Below are 13,038 nucleotides of genomic sequence, written 5' to 3'. Positions count from 1 at the left end.
AAGAACAACTGGAACGACTTTTCTCCTAAACTGCAAGGAAGGCCCAATATAAGTATAAGAAAGAGAACACTAGTGTAAAGAAAATAGCACACACAAAAAAGTAAAGTATATATGTATTTATTAAAATAAATCATTTTACAAATGATTTACTGTTCTTTCCTTTCTCTCCCTTCACATCAAAAGTTTTCGGAAGGTTTAAACAGTACAGTTTAAGAGTATGCACACCAGGCATACTACCCATCCCAGTTTGTGTGTGTGTGTGTGTTTTTAAACATACCCAAATCCGCAGTCATTAAGTGGCAGACTTTGTTTTCAACAAAAACTACTCAAAATCTGGATAACATATTTGTCTTTTTCTGCAAAATTGAGCAGGTAATTAATTCACATTCTTTATTTCTTCAACTACACTCCTTTTAAACGCAGAAACGAAGTAGGTTAAATAAGCAAGACTACAAGCAGAAAAAAGGTTAAAGGAGGCGAGGTTAAGAAACTGGGGCCTCGGGCCTCTGCAGGAGGCTTGTTCAGCGGGGGCCCAGCGCACTTACCATTTTTCGGCAAACTCTGGATCACCTTCACCGCCGCCTCAAACCTGGTTTCGTGCACGGATCTCGTGTCCGCCATCTCCAGCCGCCAGCGCCGGCCCCGGTCCCGGTCCCAAGATCTGTCGGCTGGAATCAGGCAGCAGCAGCACCAGCTTTCCCAAGAGCCTGCATGAAACTGGAACATGGAGCGCAGCCGCGGATCAACATGCCCAAAGGGAGGAGGCCCACGCAGCTGGTCAATTCCCCGTTGCCCTGCCCTATCCAGGCCACACAGACCGAGGTGGCCCAGCTCTTTCCTCCTCCCCGGGGCGTGACCTAGACCGAGAAGCCGGCCCCGCGGAGACAGAAAAACAACTCACCGAGAGGAAAAGCATCTCTAGCACAACACGGAGGGACTCCGGCCACCAGCGGTCGCGGAGCCTCTCTCCCACCCACAGGACCCTGGCGGAGCAGCCACACTCCCCATCCCGACAGGGTCCGTGGGTCCGTCCGCGCCCTCCCCAGAGCCCCGCCCCAGAGCCACTAAAGGACCCACTAGCTGCCGCCGCCGCTGCCGCGCAGCCGACTCCACCCACTCGCCGCGTCCGAGGAGACGACGCGCGCTGCAGTCGGTCCCCTGAGTAGGGCCAGAGAAGAAGCCAAGGAAGAGAAGTGAGATGTGCCGGGTCCTCGCTATTTTGAACAGGCCGGACCGCCGCGTCTGTGCCAGTGCAGCGGGACTGTGGGAGCACACAGGGAACGCGGGATTGGACCCTTCGCCTGGGCCCAAAGCGTCGGTACCGCTGGGCAAAAAAACAAAACAAAAAAAAAAAAAAAACCCTACCGTCCACAGCTCCTCCTGCCCTCTTAGGTTAAGGTTTGAAGAAGGTGATGGGACATAAGCAAAGGGCTTTAGATCCAGATAGGCTCTGTGCGAACATTATGTTCTGCCATTCGAGTTCTGTGACCTAGAGCAAGTTACTTAGCCTCTCCTTTGGCAATTTTACAGTACCCTCAAGGGTAGATGAAAGAATTAGAGATTTTGGATGAAAGTGTTTAGCAATACTTGATCCGCAATACTTTGACAGCTTTAGCCGCCTGGAGCTAAGAACGTCCGAAAGTAATCTAACCAAAGGAGTAGGGAAGATTGCCCGCCACTAGCCTGGGCCGGGGAAGGGAGGGCACCTTCCCCAGCACCACCACTAACATCTTGTCCCTGGGAGCCGGGCATAGCCCAACTTCAGCCCGATTTAATAGGAGGCAGGGGTCGGGGGAGGGGACATTGAGGAACCAGTACGGATTGTCAACCCTAAAACGGGTACCGTGGGCCCTCAACTGTCTACCATAACGCCTTGCAACCTCAGGCACCTAGAATAGCCCCCAGGCCCAGCGTGGGGAGGACTAATACGGATTTGGGAGATGGAGTCTTGCGGCCCTGAAGTCCTCAAATCGCCAGGGCCTTTCTGAGCTCGGGTTGGGTTAGGCGGGTTACTAGCAGTAATCTAAGCGCAGACGGTAAATTACTCTTCCCTCTGAGCCGCACTGCCGGCATTTACCTTGGCATTGCCCGGCAAGGCCCGTCCGGTATTGTCCCCGACGCCCGCCCCTCGCCCTGCCCCGTGGACTTGTGGGAAATGTAGTCCCCGCCCGCCCCCCCTTCTCTTTGGCGCTTCCGGATACCCTTCGGAGGCTGGCGTTCTTCCCTGTTCCGGTTCGGTTTCTCCGTCCCGCAGACGCTCAGCCGATGCGGCGGAAATCCTGCCTTCGCACTGCGTCGCCCTCAGCTGTTTCAAAATGCCACATCCGCTTCCCGCGAGAGGGACCCTCGGTGGTCTTTTCAGAGGTGTGGTAACGCGACCGGTGTGGCTTGGAGCACGGGGGTGTAATTTTTTTGCTCCTGGTTGCTTACTGACTTTGAAGTCAAGGATGTGAAAGCAAATGTCGTTTAGGTAATAAAGACTACCGCTTTGCTGAGTGCCTGGTGTTTGCCAAGGCAGTGTCACATATTCCAAACGCGATAGGGTGTTTACGAATGAGGAAATGGAGGTCTACGGTAACGGATCTGCCCAAGAACCCACAATTTAGTAAGTAAGCAGAGCCAGGAGTCAGTCCAAAAAACTCTTGCTTTAGATCTTGGACTTTTTCCAGGACACCAAAAGTGTAAGGGACTAGCAATTTTTGTAATTTACTCAAACTAGGAAAACTACATGTTTTAATAATCTGCTTCCCCTACTCTTTTTTTTTTTATATTCTTTTCAAATCCAATCTATTTAGTCATGCATACTTATAAACAGACTTGGGTGTTTATTTCTAATCTAGGACTTCATTTTGACAACTTTTCATGAAATTTATGTAGTAAGCAAATTTACAACATGTTGGTCTTTAGTAAGGATGAATAAGAATTTTCTGTCCATGATTTATGTCCAATTTCCATTTGCAGGTAGTGTGGATTTCCAATCAAGGAGAATAGCTTAAGGAGAAAGAAAATTGAGATTATTCAGATGAAGGTATTTAAAAGTAGCTCATTCACATAGCTGTGCTGGTTCAGATTTGGTAACTCCTACTGAAACACAATGATGAATATGATGAATTAGTTCCTAAGCTGCCTTCCATTTATGTGAACAACCTATAATTCTACCTAAAATATATAAAAAGGTAAACATTTAAAAATCTAACATATAAAAAGACAAAATGAGAAAAAAATACCCTTGAGAGTGATTTGGAAATGCCATCTATTATGAATTGAATGTTTGTGTCCCCAAAATTTGTATGTTGAGGCCCTAACCTCGATGTGACTTTATTTCGAGACGGCCTGTGATGAAGGTTAAATGAGATCATAAGGGTGGAAATCTAATCTACTAGGGCTAGTGCCCTTACAAGAAGAGGAAGAAACACCATAGCTCTTTCCCTCCACTATATGAGGACATAGCAAAAGGTAGCCACCTGTAAGCCAGGAGGAGAACTCTCACCAGAAACCACATTGGCCAGCAACTTGATCTTGGACTCCCCAGCCTCTAGAAGTATGAGAAATAAACTTCCATTGGTTAAGCCACGAAGTGTATGGTATTTTAGTATGACAGCCCAAGCAGACAGAGATTCCAGTCATATGTCTAAAAGTCATAGCCAATGCAAAAGAACAGGAAAAAAAAATAAGGCATAAATATAAGAAGGAAATTATTATTTTTAGATGGAATTATCTGTCTAGAAAAATAGCATTGAGTAAACTAAAATACTATTGAAATTGTAAGAGTTGTAGTTTACTCAAACTAGGAAAACTACATGTTTTAATAATCTGTAAGAGTTGAGAAGGTGAATAAGATAAATATTCAAAATCTATAGTTTCCTATTAGAATATTGGAAGACAAAAATCAAGTCCAGACCATTTGCAATAATGTGAACAGAACTAGAGGGTATTATGCTAAGCGAAATTAGTCAGAGAAAGACAAATATATGACTTTATTCATATGTGGAATTTAAGATAAAAAACATGATCATACAGGAAGGGAAACAAAGTTAATATAAAAACAGAGAAGGGGAAAAACGTAAGAGACTCTTAAGTATAGAAAACAAACAGAGGGTTGCTGGAGGGGTTGTGAGTGGGGGGAGGGCTAAATGGGCAAGGAGCATTAAGGAAGACACTTTTTGGAAGGAACCACTGGTTTCTACTCTTGAAATCATTATTGCACTATGTGCTAACTAACTTGGATGTACATTTAAAAAAACAATTTTTTTGTTTAACAAATAAAAATATTTTTTAAATAAAAAAATCAAGTCCAGATGGATTAAAGACTTAAACATGAAAAGAAAAACTACAAACTTTTAGAGAATAAGACAGTCTTAACTAATGCAACAAGATTAGGTAAAATAAATGAGATATAAGAATCAGGAAAGAAAAAGTAAATACTACATTATTTGCAGGTGATCAGGTGATACGTTATTCACATAGAAAATCTAAGGGAAGCTACTACTATTACAACTAAGAAAGGATTCAGTAAAGTTGTTGAACATAAGATCAATCAATAATGATGCTTTAAAACAACAGTTATATTACAAAATGTAATAGAAAAAAATATTCACAATAGCAATACATTCCAAAGTTCTAAAAACAAAAGATGTTTAACATCTTTTTGGAGAAAAATTATAAAATTTATCTGGACATGAAAGGCCAGAATAAATAGACATATGGTAGTTATACCCAAAATTATAAAGATGAAAATTCTTCCCAAATTATCCATAAGTACAATATAACTCCTTTTACAATCTCCATAGGACTCTGAAGAACTTTATAAACTAACTAAAAGTCCTACAGAAAAGCCCAGAACAGGTAAGACGATTCTGAAAAGAATGTAATGGAATGTTCCATTAGGCAGGGTGGGCTAACTGCTACCATCAAGTACTGCAGTATTTCAGAGGCTTAACACAATAACGTTTATCCATCATGCATATCACAGTCCAATAATAGTGGCAGAAGAGCAAGGGGGAGGATGATTCTGCTCCATTTAGTCTTCCAGGAGTGCAGGATCCTCTGTCTAGTGGCTCCATCATCCCATAGGACCTCAGAGTCCTCCACTGGATCTCCTACATCCAGCCAGAAAAAGAGGTTGTAGGGAGAGGGCATGGAGAATCTCAAGAGAGATTTTTAAGAGCCAGGTCTGGAAGTGGCAAATATTGCTTTCCATCAACATTTCATTGGTCTAATTTAACTTCAGTCACGACTGAAAAATTTTTAGGGGCACCTGCGTGGCTCAGTCGGTTAAGCAACCCGCTCTTGATTTTGGCTCAGATTATGATCTCACAGTTTGTGAGAGCAAGCCCCACGTCAGGCCCTGTGCTGACGGTGCAGAGCCTACTTGGAATTTTCTCTCTCTGTCTCCCTCTCTGTCCCTCTCTCTCTCTCTCTCTCTCAACAAGAATAAATAAACTTCTAAAAAAATGGCTGAAAATTTTTAGTATAGGTAAGTTTCTAGAGAAAAAGAAAACTTGGCAAACAAACAACAGTCTCTACCACAGAAGACTGATCCTGCCAAGTGGCATACTTAAGAAACATTAGCAATAAATAAGTGTGTGATATTGATGGAAGAAAAGCCATTTAGTTTATAGTGGGACAGAATAGAGAACTCAGAGATAGGAATTAAAAATTATTGGAGAAAGTATGAACTATTTAATAAGTAGCAATGGAACAACTCTATATAGAAACCAAAGAAATGAGATAGATCTTTATTATATACACATAATAAATTCCACACAGATTAAGGATTTAATGTGTAAAGTTCATCTTTAAAGTTATTAGAAGAAAAATAGGACTGCTGCATTACACAACTCCAGGGGTCACCATTCATGCTGTAATGTATATTAATTAGCGCCCCCTGAAGTTGTGCAGCACATTGGTCTTGTTTATGGTTAAGTGTTAAGGAAAGGATTAGTTAAGCCCCCAAAATAGAATTACAAAAAGAAAATATGGATACATCTCTAAGTTTAGGCTGCAACAACTAAATGCTATAAACTGGGTGGACAGTAACTTACTTCTCATAATTCTAGAAGATGGGAAGTCCAAGACCAACATGCCATAGAGTGTGGTTCTTGGTGAGGACCTCCTACCTGGCTTGAAGGTGGCTCTCTTTTTGCTGTATCCTCACATGTCTTTTCCTTGATGTGATATATGTTCCTTGAGAAAGAGAGAGAGAGAGATCTCTTTCTCTTCATCTTCATATCAGGACACTGATCTCATCAAGAGAGTCCCAGCCTAATCTAAACCTAATTACTTCCCCAAATGTCCCACCTCCAAATAGTGTAACACTGAAGAAAAGAGTGTCATTATATTAATTTGGGGTGGTGGATATAAACATTCAATACATAACCATACATTTGACTACATTCAAACTGAAAACTTTGGTATGAAAGAAGATACATAAATAAAATTAAAGCATGTTATAGATTTGGAGAGAGTACTTGAACACATGTGTTGAGTGATACAGTCTCCAAATCCATCTTTCTTCTCCTTTGTCTCTGTGGATATTATAAAAAGCCAAAAATTCAATGTCCTTGACTCTCGTACAGCTAAAGGTATCCATGTGTCACTGGTCTGGTTTATGTATATAATAGACGTTGCTCAATAGTGCTTCTTTGAAGGTTTGAAAAAAAATTTTTTAAATGTTTATTTTTGAGAGAGAGAGAGAGAGACACAGAGTGTGAGCGAGGGAGGTGCAGAGAGAGAGGGAGACACAGAATCCAAAGCAGGCTCCAGGCTCTGAGCTGTCAGCACAGAGCCTGATGTGGGGCTCAAACTCATGGACCATGAGATCGTGACCTGAGCTGAAGCTAGACACTTAACTGACTGAGCCACCCAGGCACCCCCAAAGGTTTTTAATGGGTAAAGATTTAGCTGGAGCGCTCCTTTGCCCTTTTTAGCCTTTGCCTTTTATCCTCATCTGTCTTCTTCCTGAAATGTTGTTGAAATAGATTGAAGTATAGCAGCTATCTTGTCCCAGGTGATGCAAGCCATGTACCAAGGAGGTGAAAGTCAGGACAGAGAGGAGCCTGGATCCTTGGTAACATCATGAACACCTCCACCAGCCTTGTATGGTCTGTGCAAAATCTCCCAATCCAAGAAAAATATAAATATGTCTTTCTGTAGGGTTTTGGTGCTTGAAGCAAAATGGAATTTCTATTTTTTTTTTTTTTTTACTTATTTATTTTGAGAGAGAGAAAGAGAGAGAGAGGGAGAGAATCCCCTACATGAGTAGAGGAGGGGCAGAGAGAGAGGGCGAGACAGAATCCCAAACAGGCTTCAGACTCTGAGCTGTAAGCACAGAGCCTGATGCAGGGCTCAAACTCACAAGCCATGAGATCATGACCCGAGCCTAAGTTGAAAGCTTAACTGACTGAGCCACCTAGGTACTCCATAGGCAAAAAACCTTTTGTACAGAATAAAGAATTCTTACAGTTAATTGAAGGACAAAGGACAAAAACTCAATAGAAAAATGGGTAAGGGAAAAGACTGGCACATAGCAGAAGAGGAGAAATAAAAGGCCAAAAACACAAATGAGAAAATAATCTCTATAGCAGAGAAATGCAAATTAAAACAACAATGAAAAACTATTTTTTATTTATCAGTCCTGCTAATGATCTTATGTTTGATAATATAAAATGCTGGTGAGAATATGAACATATGGAACATACACTCCTAATGAGAATGTAAATTGATATACCCTACTGGAGACCAATTTGGTATTTTCTATAAAAAATGAAAATATGCATACCTAATAATGAAGCAATTTCCTTTTCTAGCATAAACTCTAGAAAACTTTCACCCATGTGTGCATGGAGTCAGGTATAAGGATATTCATGAGAGAGCAATTTGTAGTATTAAACAGTTTGAAACAGCCAAAGTACCTTCAAATGGAGAATACATAGTGAAATATGGAACATTGGAACAATGAAATACTGTATAGCAATAAAAAGAAATAGACTATATTAGACCATAGAAGTCTCAAGAATGTAATGTTAAGTGAAAAAAAAATCAATTGTTAGAATATATAAAACACAAAATAGAATTATAAATTATACCAACTTAGCATGTAAAGTTATTGTTCAATAAAAAGAGAAACACTAAATTCATGCTAGTGATTACCTTGGTGGGTAGAGGGACTAGTTATGGTGCATAAAAGGTCAACTTTTTATCCAAATATTTTATTTCCCTTTAAAAAACAAATATGAAAAATGAAATAATTTTTTATGTTTTATAGAATTTTACCCAATTGCCCTACATTGTTTACTGAATAATACATCTTTTCCCCCAGATTTGAAAGGCCTCCTTTTAAAATACTAGTTCCCAGGGGTGTCTAGTATTTGGCTCAGGTCATGATCTTGCAGTATGTGAGTTCAAGCCCTACATTGGGCTCTGTACTGATGACTCAGAGACTGAAGCCTGTTTCAGATTCTGTGTCTCCCTCTCTCTCTCTCTGCCCCTCCCCTGCTTGCACTCTGTCTCTGTCTCTCTCTCAAAAATAAAATAAACATTAAAAATAAAATAGAATACTAGTTCCGACAACTCAACAAGAAAAAACAATCAGACTTTAATATGGGCAAAAGACTTGAATAGACATTTCTCTAAAAAAGATGCAAATGGCCAGTAAACACATTAAGTGATGCTTAACATCACTATCTCATCAGGGAAATGCATATCAGTTTTTCTTGGTTTATTTTTAGATTTTCCATTTCTTTTTAAAAAAATTAACACTGTTTTTTAAAGTTTATTTTATTTATTTTGAATGAGAGAGTGAGCAGGGGAGGGGCAGAGAGAGAGGGAGAGAGAGTCCCAAGCAGGCTCCATGCTGCCAGGGCAGAGCCCTACATGGGGGGCCCCGAGATCATGACCTGAGCTGAAACCAAGAGTTGGATGCTCAACCACCTGAGCCACCCAGGGACCCTGATTTTCTATTTCTTTATTGATTTTTTTCATCTTGTTCACACAGTGCTTTCTTGACTTTCTCCACATCTTTTTTTTTAGTTCTTTGCGTAGTTTTAAGGGTGCTCAGTCAGTTCAGCATCTAACTCTTGACTTCTGCTCAGGTCATGATCCCAGGGTTGTAGAATTGGATTGAGCCTCTCTCGTTGGGGTCTGTGCTGAGCCTGGAGTCTGCTTGAGATTCTCTCTCACTCTCCCTCTGCCTCTCTCCTCTGCTTGTGCTCTCTCTGTCTAAAATAAAAAATCCATCAGTTGTTTTAAAGTCTGTCTAATGTATTTGCCATTAATTAGATCTTTATGAGTGACATTTGCTATTTTGTTTTGATTGAATGGGCCATATTTCCTGTTCCTTGTATGTCTTGTGATTTTGTTGTTGTTGTTTTTGAATACTGGGTATTTGAATCTAATAATGTGATAACTCTGGATATCAGATTCTCCCTTGTCTCCTGGATTTCCTGATTTTTGTTATTGTTTTTTGTTTACTGTCATTGTTTGTTGATTGTTGTAGGGTGCCTCTGTGCTGAGGATGAGCCTGTGGTATGAACTAGATGTCTTCTCAGATCTTCTCTGAGCCTTTCTCTGGACATGTGGTCACCTCTAATTTTTCTTATATTTGCAGTTGTTTTTCAATGTCATAATGTTTAATATCTGGCTCTGGAAAGGGGATAAAAAAAACTGAAAATGAAGTGGAGGGTAGGGTGCTAGTCCTTTAAAGTCTCTGGTAATAACTTCAAACAATGGGGAGGGGCTTGCAACCATTGAGAGAGGTGCTACAATTCTCTGATCAAATCAGAGAAGAGATTAGAGATCTCCTAATCCCTGTATTTGGAGGAGAGGGTTTTTTTTTGCCCATTTGGACACCCACAAGCTGCTCTAGGAATACCTACACATCTGTCTGCCTGCCATGTGGCAGGAGGTGGGGGATGGGTAGCTGCTAATGTGCTAAGTGCTGAAAATGACCAAAAGTAACTGCAATTTTCCTTCACATTTTTTTCAGGAAGTTGCAAACTGTCAATAGACTCTAGAATAGTTACATCAGGCATATATTCTGCCAGTGCAGTTGTTGCCTACTTACGTGGGGAGGCAGATTCCTGGTACTTCCTACTCTACCATCTCCCCAGAATCCTCTCGTGAACACTCACTTTTAAACTGATGGTGTGCTGGGGCGCCTGGGTGGCTCATTCGATAAGTTTCTGACTTCAGGTCAGGTCATGATCTCACGGTTTGTGGCTTCAAGCCTGTGTCAGGCTCTGTGCTGACAAACCAGAGCCTGGAGCCTGCTTGGGATTCTGTCTCCCTGTCTCTCTCTCTGCTCCTCCCCCACCCACGCTCTGTCTCTTTTTCAAAAATAAATAAACATTAAAAAAAAAAAACAAAAAACCTGGTGGTGTGCTGAGTAGTTTATGGTAATTTTATTTACTACTATCAAAATACAGAAATTAGCAAGGTTTATACAACTTCCCCACAGTCTCACAGCTGGTGGATGGTCAAGTTGTATTTAAAAAAAATTTTTTTTTAATGTTTATTCATTTTTTTAAATGTTTATTCATTTTGAGCACATGCAGGGAAGGGGTAGAGAGAGAGGGAGACACAGAATTGGAAGCAGGCTCCAGGCTCTGAGCTGTCAGCACAGACTCCGACATGGGGCTTGAACCCACAAACCGTGAGATCGTGACCTGAGCCGTAGTTGGATGCTTAACCAACTGAGCCACCAGATGCTCCAGTTAAGGTTATATTTAAAACAAACGAAGGAAGGTACTTCCAAAACAGCAGAATATGAACCTTCAAAACCTGCTCCTACATAAAAGCAATGAGAACACCAGCAAAACTTTAAAAAAATAACTTTTACCTAAACTCTGGAAATTATAACTATTAAAAATTAACTCTGGGAGGCGTCCATCTTCAGCTCAGGTCATGATCTCTCGGTTTGAGTTCAAGCTCCACATCAGGCTCTGTGCTGACAGCTCAGAGCCTGGAGTCTGCTTCGGATTCTGTGTCTCCCTCTCTCTCTGCCCCACCCCAGCTTGCACTCTGTCTCTCTCTTGTCTCTCAAAAATGAATAAATGTTAAAAAAAATTTTTTTTTAATTAACTCTGGAAATCAAGGAGAATTGATTCAGGAAAACAGCTGAATCCAAGTAAGAACAGCAAGCTTTGTAGTGTTTGAACTTGTCTTCTTTACACTCCTCTCTTTCTGGCTCTGCAGTAGACTTGAAAAGGAACTGTCTTACAGTCATAGTTCTTTGAAAAGCATCATCCTAGCAGCCTCTTGAGGGGGAAGAACAGGTGGGGAAAGACCCCGAAAGTCTGATCCCCAGAGAATTATCACTATTTGACCTTGCTGGCAGCTCCCTGGAAAAACCCCATTCTCAGGGCTTATCTTTCACTTGACTTGGAACTCACTGGCACCAACAATCCTAGCCTCAAGTCATTTATCAAACACCAATCAGTTGTGGAGTTTGGGGTTTTTTTTTTGTTTTTTTTTTGTTTTTTTTTTTAATGTTTATTTTTGAGAGAAAGAGAGAGAGAATGCCATTGCAATGGCTGTGGCAGCAATAACATTTGGGGCAAATAAAAGGTTAAAAACATAAAAGGAAAATCTGGAGAATGAAATGTCCAGAGAGAGTTTTGAAAAGCAGCAACATGTATTTTTGGAAATCTAAGTTTTGTTAATGTTTATTTATCTTTGAGAGAGAGAACGCGAGTCAGGGAGGGGCAGAGAGAGGGAGACACAAAATCTGAAGGAGACTGCAGGCTCTGAGCTGTCAGCACAGAGCGTGACATGGGGCTCAAACCCACAAACTGTGAGATCATGACCTGAGCCCAAGTCTGACGCCTAACTGACTGAGCCACCCAGGTGCTCCTATTTTGGGAAATCTAGAATACCACAAATATACGCAGAGTTGTGCATGTACCCAGGAGACACTGAGACACCGAGTAGATACTTCGGTGGCCACAAATGACAAAGAATACAGACATTACAGAATTAGCTCAGAAAAATGATTAAACCAAAAACCAAATGACAACAACAAACAGGAACAGCATCAAATCCTGGGTAGAAACCCAGATGTTCTTGCACCATGCTGCATATGGTAGTCTTGGATAGCACCCAGGGCTACATGTATATGTATTGCAAAATTTTTCCCAGTTGTAGTGAACACTTTTAGCTATTATTTTCTTTGATTACTACTTTCTCTGGAAGAGAGATCACCAATCTCAGGGTGTTCAAATAATTATGCTAATAGCTGTTTGGACATGTCCCCATTGCCAAAGCTAATGATTGGAAAGAAGAGCCAATTCCAGTTGGACTACTCAGATTTTCTTTTTGAGGAATATGAGTTTGGAACTTAGGGATTTGAACTGAGGATGGGATTCTGGAATGGTGGAGATGAAAAACTTGGATGCCCAAATTTGCCATGCTTTCCACCATTTAGAAAGGGTAGCAAAAGCAAAACAAAACAAAACAAAACAAAACCTTTGCAAAGAAAACAGGATGCTAAATGAGAATGCTGCATGGGTTCCTGATGGCCTTCTTTTTTTTTAAATTTTTTTTTTCAACGTTTATTTTTTTGGGACAGAGAGAGACAGAGTATGAACGGGGGAGGGGCAGAGAGAGAGGGAGACACAGAATCGGAAACAGGCTCCAGGCTCTGAGCCATCAGCCCAGAGCCTGACGCGGGGCTCGAACTCACGGACCGCGAGATCGTGACCTGGCTGAAGTCGGACGCTTAACCGACTGCGCCACCCAGGCGCCCCTCCTGATGGCCTTCTAAATGACTGATTGCATTTGTAGTTTTGAGTTCTGTGAGTGAGCCTGATTTTTCATAATGAAAATATTTTCTTCTTGGGGCGCCTGGGTGGCTCAGTCGGTTGAGCGTCCGACTTCGGCTCAGGTCATGATCTCGCAGTCTGTGAGTTTGAGCCCCGTGTCGGGCTCGTTGCGGACAGCTCAGAGTGTAGAGCCTGCTTCTGATTCTCTCTCCCTCTGTCTCTCTGCCCCTCTCCCATTCATGCTCTGTCTCTCTCCCTGTCAGAAATAAATAAACATTAA

General features: G+C 41.5%; 1 protein-coding gene across 5 annotated transcripts in view; it reads right to left on the bottom strand.

Annotated features, from left to right (window-relative positions):
- The window catches only part of ACBD5 (acyl-CoA binding domain containing 5), a 47,712-nt gene extending 45,591 nt beyond the window's left edge, over positions 1 to 2,121 (bottom strand). For 2 of the 5 annotated variants that reach the window (XM_047867671.1, XM_047867670.1), the window contains exons 1-2: positions 902 to 1,063; positions 546 to 717 (exon numbers count right to left, since the gene is read on the bottom strand). In XM_047867671.1, coding sequence (XP_047723627.1) covers positions 546 to 717; positions 902 to 916 — 187 coding nt within the window. In that variant the 5' untranslated portion in view covers positions 917 to 1,063. Of the gene's footprint in view, positions 1 to 545; positions 718 to 901; positions 1,064 to 2,077 lie in introns of those variants that run through there. The other 3 variants (XM_047867673.1, XM_047867672.1, XM_047867674.1) reach the window with 3 other exon arrangements.
- Between the last annotated feature and the right edge of the window lie 10,917 nt (positions 2,122 to 13,038).

This window comes from Prionailurus viverrinus, chromosome B4 (genome assembly GCF_022837055.1).
Source record: "Prionailurus viverrinus isolate Anna chromosome B4, UM_Priviv_1.0, whole genome shotgun sequence".
In the NCBI taxonomy this organism is placed as follows: domain Eukaryota; kingdom Metazoa; phylum Chordata; class Mammalia; order Carnivora; family Felidae; genus Prionailurus; species Prionailurus viverrinus.
Note: the sequence above shows the minus strand (reverse complement) of the source record. Positions and strands in the feature narration are given on the sequence as shown.